Source organism: Ceratotherium simum, chromosome 29, assembly GCF_057802395.1.
Source record: "Ceratotherium simum simum isolate JZ-2026a chromosome 29, ASM5780239v1, whole genome shotgun sequence".
Classification (NCBI taxonomy): Eukaryota; Metazoa; Chordata; class Mammalia; order Perissodactyla; family Rhinocerotidae; genus Ceratotherium; species Ceratotherium simum.
This window is the reverse complement of record NC_141928.1, coordinates 22635320-22656519: the sequence shown is the minus strand read 5'-3', so window position 1 is coordinate 22656519 and position 21200 is coordinate 22635320. Positions and strand designations below refer to the sequence as shown.

Here is a 21200-nt window from a genome sequence, read left to right as displayed (position 1 = left end):
GCACTGTATGCGTATAAAGTTTTATTGTTAAATTCTGGCCTCTTAACTGGAAGTGTCAGGAAGAAAAGCAGACATCAAACCCAGGTGGTCCAGCTTCTCTCCAATGTTGGCTCGTGGAGCTCACACCTCCCTGGTGTACACGTCAATGTCTACACACTCATCTTTAAAACCGAGGGTTGCAGAGTTTAAGAGAACCAAGTGTTGGCAAGGATGTGGAACAGCTAAAACTCCACTAACTCCCTGCACAGTGAGTGGGAATGTGAACTGGGACAAGTTTTTTGGAAAAGAGGTGGTATTTACTAAAACCAATCATGCAAATTACCCTATGGCCCAGAAAGGCCACCGCTAGTTTTATGATGAACACAAATGCATGCATATGTTCACCAAACGACATTATTAGAATGTTCATAGCAGCACTATTTATTAGAGCCCCAAATTAGAAACTATCCAAATGCCCATCAGTAGTTAGATGGATAAATTATACTATTTTCACACAATAGAATATTGTACAGCAATGAGAAGGAATGATATTCAACTACATGCAACAATATGAATCAACCTCACAAATTATGTTAAGCAAAAGAAGCCTGACCAAAAATAAGAGTACATACTTGTTTCACTTAAATCTATGGTTGCATAACAAACTACCCCAAAACTTAGTGTCTTAAAACAATGCTTTCTTATTTTTCATGATTCTGTGGGATAGCTGTGCAGTTTCTCTTCTGATTTCATCTGCGGCTGCGTTCAGCTGCAGATGTGGCAGGGTTGGAAGGGCCAAGGTGACCTTGTTCATGTATCTGGTGGTGTTCAGGTCTTCTCCACATGGCCCAGGTCGCCTCCCTGACATGGAGATCTCGGAGTAGCATTCCAAGATGGTGGAAGGGAGGCTGCCAGGCCTCTTAAGGCTGAGCCTCAGAAGTTGCGTAGCGTTCATTCTTCTGCATTCTATCAGTCAAACCAAGTCAAAAGACCAGAGCAGATTCAAGGGTGGAGAAACGGATCCTACTACCTACTGGTGAGAAGTCACATTGCAGAAAGGTCACACATACAGGGGTGGGAGAAATTTGAGGCCATATTTTCCATCTCCTACAAGAAAGTATGATTCCATTTATATAAAGTAGAAAAGCAAACAAAACCAATATATGCTGTTACAAATTCCCTGCCAGATAGGCCTGGAGGGGAGGATGAAGGAGAACATCTGGGTTCCTGGATGTTTTATGCTTCTTCACCTAGCTACTGGTTACTAGAGTGTGTTCAATTTATGAAAATTCAGCAAGCTATGAGCTTAAGACGTGTGAAATTGTTTATGATTGCCATACTTGAATTAAAAGTTAAAAATATATATAGTAGATTGACAAGAAAGAGGTTCATTCCTCGTTCGGGTCACAGCCGATCAGGCTGTTGGAGCAGCTCAGCTCCTCAAGGTGATTGGGGCCAGGTTCCTTCTCTCTTGCTGTCCTATCAGCCGTCTTCAACAGTTGAAGCGGTTCCTGGCAGTCTGCCTTCTAGCTAGCGGAAGGGACCCAGAGGGGTAATCCCAGACAGACACGTTCCTTTCAAGCTAATAAGGTGGAAGTTACACACAGCACTTCCGCTCACCATCCACTGACAAGAACTTATTCTCACGGCTATGCCTGGCTGGGAACATAGTCTTAGCTGGGCAGCCTGTGCCAATTTCAGGAAACAACTAGCAGGCCGCCTCGTTTTCAGTCACGAAGATGTTCTTTAACAATGATGTTTTCAAAAGGCCACTTACAAATAGCTAAGTTCCTTTTTCTCAGTGTTAAAAGATTAAAAACACCAAGTGACCTGAGTTCTATGCTTGTAATTCCTGTGTCAAAATGAAGGGCATTAATAACCATCACTCATTTTCCTTAAATATATAAATATATTTAAATTATAAATATATAAATTTGTTTAGATTATAAATATATAAATTTCTTTAAATTTTAAATATATAATTGGCCAGATTCCAAGAGTGTATAACTTTCCTGGAGAAGTCAACTGTCTTTGGAAAATTCCTTTATATGATTTAGACAGGTAGCCTCTCAAATGAAGTGTTCAATGCATGTTCAACAAATGAATGAATGCATTTTAGCAGCCTGTATTTTAGGTGCTGAGAATACCTGCTTAGAGCATATAAGACTAAAAAATCCTATAAAAATTTATTAATCTATTTTCTACTTAAAATGCACAGATAAGGAATTTTTACATCAAGCACATGTGCAGAGTTTAGGGACACAATTTTATTGGTAACAGAACGCTGCTGATTCATCAGAGGCCTACTGTTTTCTGACAAGTATGTCCCCTCTCACAGCAAGCAGCCTGTTCCCAACCCTAGGACCCCCTCCCAACCCACTCCCTTGGATTTCCTGACTTACTGCCTGTCTTCCTTCTAGAAGAGAGTCAGCCGTAGCACTAACAGTTCAGGATACACTAGGACTTTCCCTGAGACACCTGTCTACTGCTCCCAGGCACCTGGCCAGGAGGATCTCCTTGGAGCCAAAAAGTTAACAAACTGGTCTAGAAAATACACAAACAGTGTCATGGTCTATAAATCTCTAAAATGAACTTTGTGACATCATGCAAAGGCAAAGGAGTGGGGAAGAAAATATTCCGGCTTTGAGTCAGGCAGACCCAGGTTCAAATCTCTTCTTTTCCTTCCTACCTGTGTGTGTATAACTTTGGGCAAAGGACTGCATGTCCCTGGGCCTCAGCCTCCTCATCTGTGAGATGGAAATAACAATAAGAATTGTAGTGAGAATAAATGTATTCAGCCGTCTGTAGGTGCTCAATGAAGTAGCTTCCTCTCCCACTTCCCCTCTGTCCTTCCAGAGCTCAAAGATCCGTAACTGAAGGGATTAAAGGGAAGCCCAACAATGACTACAGGTTTAGAAGATAAGATCTAAGGAGAACGGGTGAAAGAACGGGAATTGTTTCGTGTGGAAAGGAGAGCATTTCGTCTGCACAGAGAGGGCAGTAAATAACTGTGCCTACCATTTGCAAGCTCCCACTACCTTGCTTGGCATTTAATAGTCACGACCAGTCCTCAGAACAGCCCTGCAAGGAACGTACGATTATGAGCTTCATGTTATAAAGAGGAAGCTGAGATTTTACAACTTGCCCAAGATCATCCAGCTAAATGGAGAAGAGGAGATTCAAACTCAGGCCTGACGCTGTGCACTAGCTTACGGCTCTCCTCCCGTCCGTGGAGACGGCGTTGGGGAGCAGGCCCTAAGGAGGAGCAGAAGGGGACAAGACGGCTGTCAGCCCCTGGGGTCAGGGACAGGCAGGGGCGAGAGAAGACAAACGCAAAATCTTTCTTTGGCTGGGATTCATCAGAAAGGGAATCTCCAGGCCTCAGTGGCCTTATGTGTGGGCTCGCCTGAAGGCAGGAGGGACTCTACTTTCCTTGGAGGAAAATGGGCTTGTGAGCACCAGACTGACCTCCTGGGGGCCACACAGGCAGACCTGAGCACCCTGCCCTTCCTCACTGAGGGGGACTCAATGGCACACAGGTGAGTCCATCCTCTACTCTTTTCTCTACATTCTATTGTTATTGCAGAGACTCCCTTTCCCTCACTCTGGCCATGCCCAAGAAAGAGTTTATATAAAACTAAATAAAAATATTAAAATGTACAAATGAAACTTTTTGGGCCTTAATCTTGGAACTTCTCCATTTCCTTATCTGCAGAACAGGTTTGACGACTCCTACAACTCTGGAGAAGGCCCTGTGGCTGTCAGCCACTTCAAGCCAGCCCAGGTCTTATTTTCTTTTTCTTTCTTCTTTTTTTTTTTTTTGTGAGGAAGATCAGCCCTGAGCTAACATCCAATGCCAATCCTCCTCTTTTTTGCTGAGGAAGATTGGCCCTGGGCTAACATCCGTGCCCATCTTCCTCTACTTTATATGGGACGCCGCCACAGCATGGCTTGACAAGCAGTGCCTCGGCACGCGCCCGGGGTCCCAACCCCAGGCCGCCAGCAGCGAAGTGCGTGCACTTAACCATTACGCCACGGGGCCGGCCCATGTCTTATTTTCATGTACCCTCAGCACCGGTCTCGGAAGGTACCAGAAGCAGACAGCGTGTGCCACCTCTCGCTCTGCTACTACTCCGAGTAGAAGCCAAGGCTTTGCTTTCCTGCCCCATCTCTGATTCTTCACGCTGCTGAGGAGCAGCAATTGGAGCTCAATCTCATGTCTGCAATCCATTTCGTCTATGGCGCTGCCCCATTCTTCCCCATCTAGACAATTCTGAGGCAACCAAAACAGTTTCTCTCCCACTCCATTTTTTTCTTCTGTGGAGACATGGAAAAGGTCAGTTCAATAGGCTCAGACTTTGTGTTCTGCCTCACAGACAGAGGCCTATCACACCTACAGGTCATCATTTTGAGCCATAAACTTGTTTTTTTGAAGAACAGTTCCAAAATCTCATTAAAAATTGCATTTGGGGGGCCGGGCCCGTGGCTTGGCGGTTAGGTGCGCGCGCTCTGCTACTGGCAGCCCTGGTTCAGATCCCGGGCGCGCACCAACGCACCGCTTCTCCGGCCATGCTGAGGCCGCCTCCCACATACAGCAACTAGAAGGATGGCAGCTATGACATACAACTATCTACTGGGGCTTTGGGGGAAAAAAAAAAAAAAAAGGAGGATTGGCAACAGATGTTAGCTCAGGGCCGGGCTTCCTCAGCAAAAAGAGGAGGATTGGCATGGATGTTAGCTCAGGGTTGATCTTCCTCACCAAAAAAAAAAAAAAAAAAAAAAAAAAATTGCCTTTGGATTTAACTCTGATTGAAAACCTTATGTTTAGTCCATGTTTCTAAACTCTGCACCTGATTTTCTTCTAACAGAAGAAATTGCCTTCTAACACTGATTTACCCTCTAAGTGAAACTAAGCAAAGAACACCAGCCCCACATCACCCTCCCCTCCAGGTAACATGCAAAAACAAAGCCACACTGAGAAAGGGGGGGCTGCAGTTTGATATTGTCCAGTGAATGTCTCTTGGCCTCAGAACGCTGCCACTTCCCGCAGTTCCAGCCCTCGGCCGTGGTCCACTCTGAGTAAGTGAATTCCTCTGCTGAAACTTGCACACAATAAGGAGATGGTGTCGCCAACAGCCAAGGAAGTCAAAGGTCCTGATCCATCCAGAGACAAGGTGAAAAGGCAAGCTGGGGGAGGAAGGCAGAACCAGCAGGGGAGGCCAAGAGTGCAATGTCCCTCTGAGAAGTCCCCGTCAATAAAGCCTGTGCTACCAGTATCTAACCCAGATAAGAGGGGCACCGCATGCTTCAGAGGAACGTGCACCAGCGGGGAGGTCAGAACTTGGGCCACCCCAAGACTTCAACTACAGAGAATGGCACTCGGACCCAACAGGATGTACACCACCTACAAGTATGTTCAGACAATCAGGGCCTCACTTGCAAGGACTTGTTAAAAAGTGGCCCTCAGTTACCAGCCCAGAGAACAAAGCAGGGGGTCCGGCCCGGTGGCGCAATGGTTAGGTGTGCACACTCTGCTTTGGCAGCCCGGGGTTCGTGGGTTTGGATCCCGGGCGTGCACCGACACACCGCTTGTCAGGCCATGCTGTGGCGGCGTCCCATATAAAGTAGAGGAAGATGGGCATGGATGTTAGCCCAGGGCCAATCTTCCTCAGCCAAAAAAAAAAAAAAAAACAAGAACAAAGCAGGGGCCAGGGAAGTGAAAAACAGATAAGGATACTGATCTTCAGCTGCTGGCTTCCCGGGGACTTGCTCCCTTCAAGACAAAGGACAATGGGGGGACAGTCTGGGGGTTTCCAGCTGACCCAGTCTCCCTCCATCCACATCTTGGAGGCTGCTCTTCTAAGAACCACAGGCACACACCTGGTGGGCAGGGCAGCACTTTCAGACCTGGTTCTCCCTGATCTCAGGTGTATGATCACTGAATCTAAAACAGCTGCTCTCCCCACTGTCACACCTGGGTGGCTGGAGAGACAAGTCCAGGTGAGGGCACAGCAGGGCTGTCCTTACTAGGGAAGTTTGGCTTGCGTGCCAGTAGACATGATCCCACATCTTTTCTCTGGGAGACTGCTCTATCCTCCCCTTCTGGGGAGTAGAGTTCCTGGAAGATTCCTGCAGAAGGGATTTGGTTTGAGGTTCTCTAAATTAATGCTAGTCCTGTGTCTGGCAGAAACCTGTGCTCAGGACAGGATAACAGGTAGGCAGTGGGGTGCTGGTAAATTGGCTTTCTGGAAGAAAAACAACCACCACGTTTATTCACAGTGTTTGCCAATTTTCGTGGTGTAAACACTCCCAGGGTGACCGTATTAAATATTCCTGAGTATTTTACAATCGGCCAGGAGGAGCCGGCTCCGGCACACCACTGCCTCGAGGAGCCTGGGGAGCTATGGTCCCTAAAACATCGTTTCCTCTGGTGCTGGGAAACGTCATGACCTTACTATGATCTCAAACCTTAGCTGCAGAGTCAAAACAGTGCAGTCTTTCTGAGACTATCTTTACTCCCCTCCCCCCACCAAGAGCCAAGCTCTCATTTTAGTCCTTGAAAAATGAATTTAAAATTGGCAATTCTTGTTCTCTTTTCCAGACATTTTGAGCATCACAAGTTAAAACCTGATGAAGAACTTCAGGTATAAAAAATATAAGAGCCAAATATATTTGAGCTCTCAGGAATCAGTCTGTACAGCATGCTACCAGGGGTTACGTGGTGATGGCTTTTAGTCAGAGGTTGAACAGAGATTCTGACATCTTGGCATCATCTCTTAACCACTAGGGGACTAGAGAGTGACAGGACATGGGTGGCTTTGTATATGCTGAGCAATGGAAAGAAAAGAGTTTTAAGGAAGCCTTTAGGACTTCATGTGTCTCTGAGAAGCACTAACAGCAGGCTCCTTACCTCCAGTATCTTGGTTCCAAATCTTCACCCTGCAGTCATGTGATGAGGTAGCAATCACAGGCATCAAGGCCAATGCTCTTGGTAGAAAGACACAGGATGCAACAGTCTGGAAATGCCCCTTATACTCACATATTCTGTTCCGTGTCTGCCTTAGGTCCCACAGCTGCAAAGTAATGACATAGGCTAGCTCATACATATGTATTTCTCCAGCTTCGCACATGCTTCCTTCGCTGATATCCATCGCCTCACACTCTCACCCTTATTCCCTCCACTTACCTACTCATGTAGCCACCCCTTATCTCCATCCACCCCATCCACACACCCAACCATCCATCCATCCAGTGATTACTTTAAGCATCAACTATGTCTCAAACAACCGTGGTTAAGGATGTGCCAGAAAGCTTGTTGCCTTCCTCATTAACATCATGGTTAGGGAAGTGAAAGCTCCAAGTCCTACAGCATGATGGGACAGGATGGGGTGGCCTACTTTCTACAACAGTTCAAGAGCTGCCTTTTATCAACCTCTTGGCATCTGTGGGTCCTGTGGGGACCCCACAGTTAGGAGCACCTTCTCCTAAGTACATACAGGTGCAGACCTTCTGATTTAATGACCAGACGCTGAAGCTTATGACCACCAGAGGTTATATGGAAGACCACAGTCTACAATAAGGGAGGTGATACTTCCACCAGTCCCACTTTTGTTGATACAGATCAGACCACACCAGGAGAATAATGTTCAGGGAGGAGAGAAAACTGAATTGTGTCCAAAAAATAATGAAATCACTGGATACCACATCATCCAAGCAACAGTTGTAGGAGCTGGAAATGCTTAGCTTGGAGAAGAGATGCCACATCAAGAGCCTGAGATTCAATGCCTCAACCTACACTTACTAGAGATGTGGTCTTGTACAAGAGATTTCAACTTGCCATGCCTCTATTTCTTTATCTGTAAAAGTGGAATTATAATAGTACCTAACTCATGAGGTTGTTTTAAGGATTAAATGAGATAATGCATGTAATGTGCTCAGACCAGTGTCTAGCACATAATAAATGTTTGATAAAATGGGAGTCATAAATTGTTCTCTTTGGATACTAGATAACCCTTTCAATTGATATTCTACAACTAGGAATCGAAGGTACTTTGGAGGATCCTAGACAATCTATCCTGAAATTAATTGCAGGGAAAGGTATCTGGGTAATGGATGGGGTGGGCCCTTGACCAACACTGGAGTTCCAAACTTCCTGAAGAGTTTGAACCTTCTTTGCTGTGACCACATGTACAATGGGAATACACTTGTTCTTCAAACAATCCCTCTCCTTTCTAAGCTCTGCTGGGAGTAGGGACATCAGCAGGCCCATTCTGCATTTAGTGCCTTCCTATCTTGACTCCATCCCATTCCTCTTTTTTACGATCAATTCAGAGAGCCCTAAGCTAACAGATGTTTCTTGACAGAAGCATCTGGAATGCAAAGATCACCTTCAGTATGTACTTGGGATAGGTCTGAGCCATTAGGAGAGCCTGCCTGTACAGCCCAGGACAGACACGAGGCCAGAGCAAGTAACTTGCTTATCAGCAACCAGACACCGGGAGTCCTCACAATCTCTTACCGTGGCCTCACAGCCTTCCCCTCCGAAGCCGCTGCTGCAGGAGATACACTTGTGTCCATCCTCACTGACCTCGCAGTAGGTCTGAATATGCTGCTTTGCGGGAAAGAGATGAGCCACCTGCAGCCCCCGACTGTCCCATAATCTGAAAGAAATTACAGCAGGAGATGAGTCTGTAGTAAATGTGTCTGAAATACGCCTGTAAGAGCCTGCTAACGTGAAAGGCTTGGCTCTTTGCTGCTCAGCCAGTCAGAATGGAATGTCATGATTTACCTAAAAACAGCAGCATGAACTAGATCACTCGCAGAGACTCCAAAGCCAGCAGGAAATAACCAAATGGAATGATATCTGAGTTCTTTCTATTTTGAGATCTAGTTACTAGGAATTTAGAGCAAGCATCTTAATTGTACAAAGTTAATTTGTTAATTTGGTCCTTTGGGATACTATTTTCAACAGACAAGAGGATATTTCTGTGCCTATGATTTCAATTTTTTTAAAAAGATACTTATTATGATACAAAGATTTACAGGCCTTGGGAAACCTGGACCATGGGGTCCACTGGGGAGTGTTGTGTTTCACCTCTCTCCTCATTTTTACCTCTTTACCTCGTTCCTACCAGTTTCTGAGTAAAATCTCTTCTGAGATCCAAAGTTTCTAGTAGTGCTTTCTAGACTGAGAATGATTTAATTTGACTCCCCTGATGGTGACTCTGAAGCTCCTTCTCTGGGAGGGCTTCCCCTGAGGGCTGGGTGAGTGAGAACATCAGGGGCTGAGCAGGGGGAGCAAGTAAAGCCAGGCAGCCTGAGGGGTGGGACAAACAAGTGACTGATCCTGAGGTTAATCTGAACACATTCACACAGCAGGAGCTGCTAGCATCAGGTGCTTCAAAACCATCCAGAACAGGGGCTTTTTCCTGGCCTGACCTCCTGGCATTCGACCTCTACCCAGACGATCCAGGGGGCCAGATCAGAGAGGTGCCAGCACCAGCAGGGGGCAGAGGGGCGGAAGGCCCTGGGAAGGGCACAGCAATGTGGAGAAGCAGAGTGGGGATGGAGTCACGTAAGCATGCGAGCCACAAACCTTCACCAGAAACACCTTCACTGCCGCTCAGTTAGCCCACCTGAGGGTTTTATCTTCAGAAGTCTGCAGTATATATGGTTCTCTAGGGACCCAGCACAGGTGAGTGACCTGGAAGAAGCAAAATTTTCAAAACATCTCCATACCAAGTCATTGCTCTGCTGTAACTCCTGTTAAACTGTGCTAAATAGCATCTCTGCACCACTTCTCAAGGACGCTGAACTAGTAATTTGACTTAGAGGGATTTTATTTTGCAGATACCCACCCACCAGTCATGCTCTACTTGTATCTCCTAGGTTATCAGCAAGGACAGCAGCTGGCCAGCTGTGAGTCCCAAAATGCACGCAGCAGAGTGCCTGAAACCCAAACACATGCTAGAGAACCGGTGGCCGGCGACAGCTAAGGAGCACAGCCCCTGTCCTAAAGCGGGACCACTGAAATCCTAGTCTAAGGCCTCACAGGGTTCAGGAAGGGTGCTCTCCACGCTCTTGTGTCTCTTTATCCCTGCAGCCCCCTGCTGGACAGGCACGAAACAGTTTTCAAAATGATGCAAGGCACCAAGATTTTCTTCCAGCAACCTCCACAAATACAGAGGGCAAAGGGCAGGCACGTCTTGCCATTGACAGTTGTCTTCAAAATTGGCAAAGATGACGATGGCTGACATTTGATGACCACCACGTCAGGTGACACCATTCTCCTCATTTTATAAATGAAGACACTGAGACTCTATTTAACTTTCTTGGGGTAATACAGCTAAAAAGTGATGGATCCAGGATTCAAACCCAGGTATGACTGACCCCAAAGGCTGTGGAGTTATACACCAGTCCTCTACCAGAAAACACTGGTTTTCATAAATGCAGCAAATTATACAGAAAGCCAAAGGTAATACTTCTCTGCATAATGTTACATACACAGAACACAGAGCATAAGCTGTGAGCTCCTGGAGGACAGGGACTGTGTCCTGGGTCACTAACCCTGCTCCTAGCACAGTGTCTGGCCCACAGAAGAAACGGGATGACTATGTTTTGAAAGAATAAATGAGGACACCACTTAAAATTCCAGTGTAAACTAGCAGAATTGTTCTCTGGAGCAGAGACCTGAAGAGACCAGCTAATCCCACACCCCTGGGAGGCCAGGCTCTGACAGAGTTAGGCAGGAGCAGTAATTGGGACTCAAGCTTATGCGTCTACACCTGGTCGTGGTCTCCTGATCTCGCTGCCAGGCCCTTCCCCTCACCCCACACTCCCTTCTGCGGCCCGGCTCTGTACCCAGATTGAGTCCCTACCAGGTTCCTGGAGATAGAAGCTCTCTCCACACACTGTCCAGTCCCCACATCCCACAGAAGCAGGGTGTTGTCCCGAGAGCCAGTGCACAGCTGTGACGAGTCTTTGAAACAATGGCAAGAAGAAGGTCTGTGAGATGGGCCTGGAACAGGGCTTTTCCAAAAAAACAACAGCACTGGGAAGAGATCTGCTTTACTTTACCTGGACTCACAGCCAATCCAGTGACCACCATGGCATGGGCAGAGAACTGCTGCCTTGGCTGTGAGGAACCGTGCAAGTCCCACATCATGACCATCCTGTCACGAGAGGCGCTGAAGAACTGGTCTGACTTGTGAATACAGGCTATCTGCTCAAGAAAAGAAAGCTCTGGTGTACTTGTCTGATCAGACTTTAAATTGGGAAAAAGACCTGGGGATAAGTGTGTTAGAGCCTGTGTTCTCTCTCAATCTGATGCCCCGTGTCCGGCATTTTGGGAAATATCATTTTGTGTGCTATGGCATTGTGGCTGATGCCTAGTTTCATTATGATGGAGTTTGTACCTTTTTGTGTGTGTGTGTGAGGAAGATCAGCCCTGAGCTAACATCCATGCAAATCCTCTTTTTTTTTTTTTTGCTGAGGAAGGCTGGCCCTGAGCTAACATCCGTACCCATCTTCCCCACTTTATGTGGGACGCTGCCACAGCATGGCCTGATAAGCGGTGTATCAGTGTGTGCCCGGGATCCAAACCCGGGCCGCCAGCAGCAGAGCGCTCGCACTTAACCGCTAAGCCACGGGGCCAGCCCCTGGAGTTTGCACCTTAATGTTTGGTTCATTCAGGTGGACTTGGGAGAGGGGAGTTATATAAATTGGCATTCTCTATCATTTTTGCTGGAAGCTCACTCTATTCTGTAAATGCTATTGAACAAATTAATTTTTATTTAACTGTTACTGGCTTTTAAAAAATTTCCCCGACTAGATTAGAAGGTTCCTGAGCGTAGAGATTTTGTCACTTTTCTAGCTAGAGTAAACACACAGGAAGCCTTCAATACACGGCCCTATCAAGTTAGGATGGGTCAGGGAGACTGCCTGAGCTATTATGGGCTCAACAGAAGAAAAATTGTGTCCAATCCACCTGCAGCAACAGCCAAGGGAGGGGCTTGCACTGCTTTTCCCAGAGGAGGGCTTTGCGGCATCGAAAGAAGCCCTTGCATTTTTCCTTAAGACTGAAATTCAACCACTCGTACTATCTAGAGCTATTAGATACGCCTTTACTCGGCTCCCAAGCCCTCCACGGTAATAATCGTTGACAATTACCTTGGTGATTTCACGTTCGTGTCCTTTGAACCTTTTCACCACATTTCCAGTTTTCCAATTGTAGGCCACAACTGTCTGCAGAGAGGTATTTGAATATTTCAGTTTAACTGAATTTTTGTTAACTTGAAACAAGCAGCCTTCACTTCATTCTCTACCTAGTTTCTCCCTCTTCATCAAGGGACCTGCATCGAGCGTTAGGGTTTAACGCTGTGTCCCTCCTCACAACCCCCTACTTTGAGTTTCTTTTCTTTCCTCCTGATCGTTCCTCTGTCTCTTCCCGAGACCCTGGGCCACTCCTCTGAGCCTCACTGATGGGTTTGGGGCTAACACTCCCCAAGGGGAACTGATTCAGGATGAGGTTCTGGTTGTAGATGCTGAAGGAGAATTCTACATGAGATGAGATATTTTTTCCCCCTAACTGTATCATACTTTTATATTAGTTTCGTGTGTGTGAGGAAGATTAGCCCTGAGCTAACATCTGTTGCCAAATCCTCCCTTTGCTGGGGAAGATTGGCCCTGAGCTAACACCTGTGCCCATCTTCCTCTGTTTTATGTGGGACGCCTGCCACAGCGTGGCTTGCTAAGCGGTACATAGGTCCATGCCCGGGATCCGAACCTGCGAACCTGGGCCACCGAAGTGGAGCATGCGAACTTAACCACTACGCCACCGGGCCAGCTCCGGGTTTGTTTTTTTTTTAATTTGTCATCTTAATCATTTTTAGGCATATACTTCAGTAGTGTTGATGTATTCACATTGTTGTGAAAAAGCACTTTTTTTTAATTTCCAAAAACATCATCCATAATCCCATCTGCCAGAGAATCATTGATAAAATTTTCTTTCCATCCCTTTTCCCTGTATACACTTTAATATTTTGTTGTAAGCATTCCTCCCCCAACCAGGATTTCTCCAGCCCAGTCACCATAGTTAATTGCTGGAGAGTAAGGAGCAAGTTACACTTGACCTAGTTAAATCTCAGTTTCTTAATCTGCAAAACGAGGAGGATAATCTTGCCATTTCCACCCCTCACAGGGGAGGATCATAGAAATAACATTTCCTACATCGAAGATAACAGATTTGAAGACAAAATGCTGCCAATTAAACTATGGTACCATGCTTTATCACCAATTTTTAGATGCCTACTGATTTCAGAGGTGTTAAAATGTGAAAACATGTGCATCTTAGAATCAGTGAAATACAGTATGAAAATGGAATTTGAAGATTCTAAAAGGCTACTTAAAACGAGAGGCATCGTTTACTACACAAGAACCAACACTTTTGCTACGAATATCTGAGCTGTGAGAGTTACAACAGATCCAAATGTGAGGGAGAGAAAGGAACCAGATTCAAAGTGACAGTGGGAGGAAGGGCAAAAACAGAGGAGGGAGGAAGCATGATACACACCAACTAGAGATTTTGGCAAAAGAGTGGCATAAAAGGTGAGATTAGAAGGCTCCTTTTGACGACAAATAACTCTGGTGTCTGTGTATAGGTGTAAAAATGCATTGACTGGAGTAATAATACTTGCCATTTATAAAGAGCACGTGAGTGGTCTGGCACAGGGCTAAGGGTCTTACCATTTAATCTTCACAACTCTCCTGTGAGGTTGGCATTCTTATCCCCATTTAATAGACAAAGAGACTGAAACTCAAGAAAATTAAAATTGCCCAAAGTAACGGGAAGTCGCAGAGCAGGGATTGAAACTGAGTCCCTCTAACTCTAAATCTCCTATATTTGCACTACTCAGCACTGCTGCCAGAAATGCAAAACCAGCGCTTCCTTTCCAAATACCTTCCCTTCTCCGCGGTAAGGTGGTTCCCTGGGAAGCAGTGCACACCCCACCTTATCTTTTCCTCCAGAGACACAAAGGTCTGAGTTCAGAGCAGCAACAACGGAGACGGTATCCACGTGGGCTGGGCTATACTCTTGAAAAGCTTTAGTCTGAATTCTCTCTTCTGTAATTCCATCAGGCCTGCCAAAGACAGGGTGGAAGATGAGAGGCCCAGTGGTATGGGAGCGCACAGTGGAGCAAGGGGACGACGAGCGTGAGCTACAGTAGCAACTCGGGGCAGCCTGAGAAAGACGGAAAAGGAGTAGAGAAAGGAGACCCACTGACTTTGCCAGAAAGGGTATTACTAACTCTGAAAATGCTCAGAATGACTGAATGAATGGAATCTGATAAAGGGGAATCCTGAAGGCAAGAAGCTGGTGGTCTTTGCTCACACTAGAGATTATTCCCAAAGACGCAGTACCCCTCTCTGTGTGGCTGCAGACACCAGCTAATAAGCTGCTTCTTATCAAAAGAAAACAGACAGAACTGACTACTCAGGGAAGGTCATCAATACTCCCCCTGGGCCTTCTCTTTCTTTAGTGGAGAATTTTAACGGGTCATGATAAATCTTGGGATCCCCAGGCAGGACTGCTGTACCTGTATTTATAAGTGCTGTGTTTGAGTTTGCTCTGCAGTTTCCCCATCACGGCCCAGAACCTACAGGAAACCTTCTGAGGAAGAGCTCGTTTCAGATGGCACCTGAGGAGCAGCATCCCTTGTGGCCGCCGGAAGTAGTGTTCCCTGTTTAGTAAAAAGAAGAATACATCCTCTTAACTTTGTTTGGCACAATCCTGGTAGTATGGGTATGTAAAAATAAATCTTTTTTGAGAAAGACTAATTAGTTGTACACATTTGCTTTTCCTCCCTTCCCTGCCTCACTCTTATGGCCCTGGGAATGCACCCTCCAAGAAAGCATTAGCAGCTAAACAAAAACAAAAACAAAACTAATTTTAAAAATACTGAGAGTTTCCTCAACAAGTTAAACATAGAATTACCATATCATCCAGTAATTCCACTCCTGGGCATATAGGCAAAAGAATTGAAGACAGGTGTTCAAACAAAAATTTATACATGAATGCTCACGGCAGCACTGTTCACAATAGCCAAAAGGTGAAAACAACCCAAATGTCCATCCATGAATGAACGAATAAACAAAATGTGGTCTATCCATACCACAGAATATTATTTAGCCATAAAACGAAAGGAAGTACTGATACATATTATAACATAGATGAATCTTGAAAACATGATACTAAGCAAAAGAAGCCAGACACAAAAGGCCACATATTGTATGATTCCATTTATATGAAATATCTGTAGTTAGCAAATCTAGAGAGACAGAAAGCAAATTAGTGGTGGCCAAGGGCTAGGGTCATAGGGGAATAGGGAGTGCCTACTTAATAGGTACAGAGTTTCCTTTTGGAGTAATGAAATGTTCTGGAACTAGACAGCGGTGATGGTTGCATAACACTGTCTATGTACTAAATGTCACTAATAATAAATTTTATGTTATGGGTATTCTACCACAATAAAATAAATACTAAGAGCGTGTATTTGAAAATAAAACATAATTTACAGTAGTGAAGCTTCTTGAAAAAGAGTGTTAATTATTCCAAAAGTTTTTAACCTTCCTAGCTTGCGGGACTGTTTTTAAATAATTTCACTGTGACATTTCTCTAAATCAGTGTGCCAGGGTCCGGAGGTTACTCTGTAGGAAGAATGAGACGCGCGAGACAATGACACTAAATGAGACAATACAGCTAATGACCTAGACCAGAGGTTCTCCAAGTGTGATCTGAAGACCGCTGGGGATTCCTGAGAGCCTTTCAGGGAATCCGTGAGATACTCCTTTTTCCAACTATGTCTCTTTGTGAGACCTGCTTTTTTTCATATACTTGAACCCAAACAACACATTGCAATAGACTGAATGCAGAAGCAGATATAAGAATCCAATTGTCTTCTGTATAAGCCAAACATTAAAGAGTTTTGCAAATATGTAAAACAATATCACTCTTTTCCAACCAAATTTTATTGTGTTTTGGAAAGTATATTTATTTTTCATAAAAATTATGTTATTTATGTTAACATGCAATAGGTTTATTATTATTATTTTATTTTATTTCTTTCCTCTTTTTTCTTTTTTCTCCCCAAAGCCCCAGTACACAGTTGTGTATCATAGTTGTAACTCTTCTATGTGGGACACGGCCTCAGCATGGCTTGATAAGTGGGAGTAGGTCCATGCCCAGGATCCGAACCACTGAACCCCAGGCCGCCAAAGCAGAACATGCAAACTTAACCACTACAGCACCGGAGCACCGGGCCGGCCCCATATTATTATAATTTTAAAATGAATTAATAAGTAAATATTTTTTTAAATTTCTCAGTCTTAATGTCAACAGGAGGTGGCAGAGTAGAACCCAATCTATAAGCTACACGAACAAAAGCTCTTTGAGGTCCCCAATAATTTTTAAGAGTGAAAGGGAGTCCTGGGCCGGCCCGTGGCTTAGCGGTTAAGTGCGCGCGCTCCGCTGCTGGCGGCCCGGTTCCGATCCCGGGCGTGCACCGACGCACCGCTTCTCCGGCCATGCTGAGGCCACGTCCCACATACAGCAACTAGAAGGATGTGCAACTATGACATACAACTATCTACTGGGGCTTTGGGGAAAAATAAATAAATAAAAATTATAAAAAAAGAAAAAAAAAGAAAGGGAGTCCTGAGGCCAAAAAGTTTCAGAACCACTGACCTAGAACTTAAATAATGTCAATAATGGATGATATATTAGGAAAAAAAGAATTATTAAGTGTGTTCCAGATTTACTTGCATCATCCCCAACAACTAAGAAGGCTAGAATTAAAGAGAAAGAGAGACACTCATCCATATGCTCATTCAGGAAATACCTCTTAAGCACCTAATTCACGCAGGTCCTATACTGGCTGCTGGTAAAACAGAGAAAAGAAAAAAAGAGAAACCGGAAGATGTGACCAGCAGGGACATCTGCTGAGACTGAAGGTATGTGACTAGGGGCTAATCTCAGCTACTCTGGGTCATGTGTCCTCTGCACCTAGCTGTTCCCTGAGACGCCAGAGGGCGGAGGGAAGTATTTGGAGAGGCTGGAGTACCGGTCCCCATCTCTTCTGGGGTTCCATTAAAGAAGTTCTAGGAGACGAGTTTCTTATGGGCACAGCCAGCCTAGCTCTAGGAAGGATGGTCTACAGGGAGAACAGCAGCTAAAACTCACAAAGTACTCTCAATCATATCATTACCGTTAAAAAGATAGAGTTTTCCAGAAAGAAGACCAGCCTACATTTTGTGAAGTTGCCAGAATTGACCCCCTGACAAGAAGAGGGAACAAGTACAGAAGGACACCACACCGGAAAGGACGCTGAGTAGCATCAGGGGCCCTGGGCTCTGGCCCCAGCTCGGCCTCTGCTCACTGTGCATCCCTGAGTTCCTCCCTTCCTCACGCTGGGCCTCAGCCTCCCCACCTATAAATGAGGACACCAGATTTAATGATTGTTAGTGGACTCTATGCTCCCTAAGAGGAAGGACTCTGTCATATTCATCTTTCTACCTCAAGCGGCTTTCACAGTGTGACAAAAACATTTGTTGTCAAGTAGCGAATCTAAGGTCCCTTCCAGCTCAGACATTCTAGGATTCTCTATAATAAGCATAAGATGTGCTGAAAGGAAAAATTCTAGGACAGTTTTCAAAAAGCTTTGGATGTTGTATTGTTTATAGACAGAGAGATGTGCAGGGTTTCCTATCTGCCAGCCTAACCCATTCTTCAACACTGACATCAAACTAAGGACAGATGCCATCCATAGATCTAGGTCACTGGGAACTGCAGATGCTATAAATGGATCATCTCTGCTTAAATTGACTGCATCCTAAACTGGTATCTTCAGAGAGCCACACATCCCATCTGAAGAGTATTCATGGGACAGTCTAAGGAAAAGATGACTTTTAGAATTACTTACCCCCAAACCAATGGGAGCTTCTTGGTGAACTGCCGGATTCAATGCTTTGTAATGTTTATCCTTTGGAAAATAGTTCAGGCAGCCACTTCTCAATCTCTGTAATTAGTGAAAAGATGCTTAAATTAATCTCTTCTCTATCTAAGCATATACTTGTACTGAAAGGAGATTTACAAAGTAAATAAGGACCTTGTTAACTAAGGAGATTGTTCACTGTACTTTTCCCAAAGAAAGAGATATCTTACAAAACTCTAAGATTTTATAACTCTCACATTTCAATAATTAAGGAAAGTATACCATATGTTATTTATACATCAATTTTTATATATGCAAATAGGATATATTTACATACGTCGTTAAACACGTTTATTTTACTCATAGTACTTACCTTCAAAAATCCTCAGAGGTGACCACTTTAGAGCTTACCGTTTCTGTGGGAAAGGCAAATTCTCCTGTCTAAAATAATACTGTAATAAGTATGAATCATAGAATTTGAGATGGAAGAGCTTTTCCAAATCATCACATATAAACCCTTTATTTAAAGATGTGGAGGGGCCGGCCCAGTGGCTTAGCGGTTAAGTGCGCTCACTCTGCTGCTGGCGGCCCGAGGTTCGGATCCCGGGCGCGCACCAACGCACCGCTTCTCCGGCCGTGCTGAGGCCGCGTCCCACATACAGCAACTAGAAGGCTGTGCAACTATGACATACAACTATCTACTGGGGCTTTGGGGGAAAAAATAAAAAAATAAAAATTAAAAAATAAATAAATAAAGATGTGGAGAATGAGGGCAGAAACACTATTTACTCAAAATTATAACTAGGCAGACTTCTTGACTTCTAGTCCAGAATTCCCATTATAAATATCTACAAAGAAGAAACCAATTTTACTGCATTTTAACAACTCTATTTTAAGAATTCAAATAAATCAATTCTCATTATCGATTGACAGCGTAGCTTATTCTAAGAAGTAAGAGCAGCACAGAATAGTCAGAATAACATTTGATTAAGTGCATTAGCATCAGAATTAGGACCAGGTCTGAACTGCAGTTCTACTGTGGCCTTGGGCAACGTGTTGAACCTCTCTAAGTCTGTTTCCTACGTGTAAAATGGCATAATACCTCTAGCATTGGGCTTCTGTGTCGATTAAAAATAGCACTTAAGGGCCGGCCCTGTGGCTTAGCGGTTAAGTGCGCGCTTTACTACTGGCGGCCCAGGGTTCAGATCCCGGGCGCGCACCGACGCACCGCTTCTCCGGCCATGCTGAGGCCGCGTCCCACATACAGCAACTAGAAGGATGTGCAACTACAACATACAACTATCTACTGGGGCTTTGGGGTAAAAAAAAAAAAAAAAAGGAAAAAAAAATAGCACTTAAGAGGTGCCAAGGACTGTTTTAAGAGTTTTATATTTATTAACTCAGTTAATCTATTCCACAAGCCTCTGAGAGAAATACTGTTACTATCCTCATTTTGCAGATGAGAAAAGGGAGGCACAGAGATGTTCAATAACCTGCTCAAGTTTACAAATAAGCGGCAGGTAAGCGGCAGAGCTGAAACTTGAATCCAGGCAGTGTGACTCCAGACGCCTTGCTGTTGACCAGCATCCTATACCGCGTCTCTACAAAGCTAGTGCATATAAAGCCCTCAGTTCAACCTGGCACACTGTTGATAGTAAATGACGCCTACTCCATGACTGCTAGATTAACAGTGACCTCAATACCAAAAGGAGGACTTTCACCCTTATTACTACTACTCTTAATACACATATATTAAACATATATAACAAATATACTCAGAGAACATATACAAATGGATATATGAGTCTGGAGTAGATTAAACTGAAGCCAGTTACGTCCCCTGCCCAGAGGGGTTGATCACACTAAGGCTAAGAATTTACTATATTCTATAGCAAGGCAATTTAAAATCTTGAGAACAAAGTATATGTACATGGATGATATCCATATTGTTGTAATTTATTATGAGTAGATAATCTCATAACTGATCTAAGAAATGAAAATCCTATTCAGTTATCTTCCATTGTTTATATTGTGAACATGTAATATACTTGAGAGGAGGAATAGTGTCTTGTTCATTTTTGTATCTGTGCTTTAAGCATAGGCAGGGAGAATGGAAGCAAGGCAAATATCTACTGAATGAATGAATGAATGAATGGCATACTAAGGTGAAGAGTCTGCTCTGCAAGATGCTTTTTAAGGACCCAACAATACAAGGGTCCTTTAAAGCTGCCTGACAATAAATCCTTCAGGGAGCAGTTACCCGCCTCCAGCCCCAATTTCAGGCCTGGACAGGCTGGAGAGGACTTGGGAAGGCTATAAACCCAATTACCGCTCTGGGTGTCCTTGTTAGTTCTAGACGGAGCCAGGCCTAAATCTGAATCCCAGGATCCATTTCTGCCCCAATCTGCTTTCCAAAGACCTTGAGACAGCCAATGGTCACCCTAAACAACCCAGAGAATTCTCTTCTAACTCTCCAGTGCAATATTCCTCCATATACTCCAGCATATATCCAGCTGTTATTTTCCATGAAGAAACTGGAACTCAGAGGGTTGTGACTTGCTAAAGGTCACACGGGGGCAGAACTGGGGAACTGGACCTTATTTCCCTGGACTCTTGGTCCACTGTTCATGTAAATGCTGATTTCACATATTCCCTCTCCCCAAATCTCCCTGTGCACACATCTAACCTACACTCTGGGAGACCAAGGCATCTAAACCAAAGAAAAAACGGAAAACCACAGTAGAAGCACGAGGGAGGTGGTGTGATTCAACCCTCCAATGGTACAGACAGGGAAACCGAGGCCCAGAGAATAAGAAGGTGTTCCCCAGAGTCACAGAGGGAGTCAGTAATAGGCCAGATCCCCCATTCCCCAAGTTCTGGGGACAAACTGTGTGCAGTTTTTCCTTTCTGGCGCTTCAGACCACAAATGCCCCTCGTCCACTCCGGGCGGACGGCCAAAGCTTATTTTTGATGGGGGTGGAGGGGGTGCCAAGATGAGAATCTAGCGCCACCCAACGCAAGGTCGGCCCTCGGAACTCTCTCCTCGCGTCGGCCAGGTAGGAGCGCTAGGGTTCCCACTTCCCCGCCCGCCCTCTGAGCCCCCTCCTGGGCTCCATACCCGTCGGCTGGTTGGCCTGGCCGGGAGCAGAGGACGGCGGGGCGCCAAGCCAGAGGGCGTCCGCAGCCTCCACGCTCCACAGCCTCCCGCGCCTCCGCCCCTAGCAACGAGGCGCG

The 21200-nt window shown here is 45.0% G+C and overlaps 1 protein-coding gene across 6 annotated transcripts; it reads right to left on the bottom strand.

Annotated features, from left to right (window-relative positions):
- Window positions 1–95: 95 nt before the first annotated feature.
- On the bottom strand, window positions 96–21200 carry WDR31 (WD repeat domain 31). Of its 6 annotated transcripts, none has more exons than XR_015548946.1 (12): window positions 21085–21200; window positions 17955–18050; window positions 14574–14717; window positions 13988–14117; window positions 12148–12222; window positions 11056–11200; window positions 10857–10957; window positions 9615–9682; window positions 8498–8639; window positions 6890–7052; window positions 2669–3060; window positions 96–1086 (listed from the first exon to the last, which is right to left on the bottom strand). XR_015548946.1 is itself a non-coding variant. In XM_087419265.1 (11 exons), the coding sequence occupies exons 3-11, from the start codon at window positions 14687–14689 to the stop codon at window positions 3050–3052; spliced, it is 951 nt and encodes a 316-aa protein (XP_087275391.1). In that variant the 5' UTR covers window positions 14690–14717; window positions 17955–18050; window positions 21085–21200; the 3' UTR covers window positions 1945–3049. The 6 variants fall into 6 exon arrangements, 4 of the variants coding, with proteins under 4 accessions (XP_087275391.1, XP_004423403.2, XP_087275389.1 ...); XR_015548947.1 differs by lacking the exon at window positions 96–1086 and having other exon boundaries at window positions 1945–2726; window positions 2998–3060; XM_087419265.1 differs by lacking the exon at window positions 96–1086 and having other exon boundaries at window positions 1945–3060.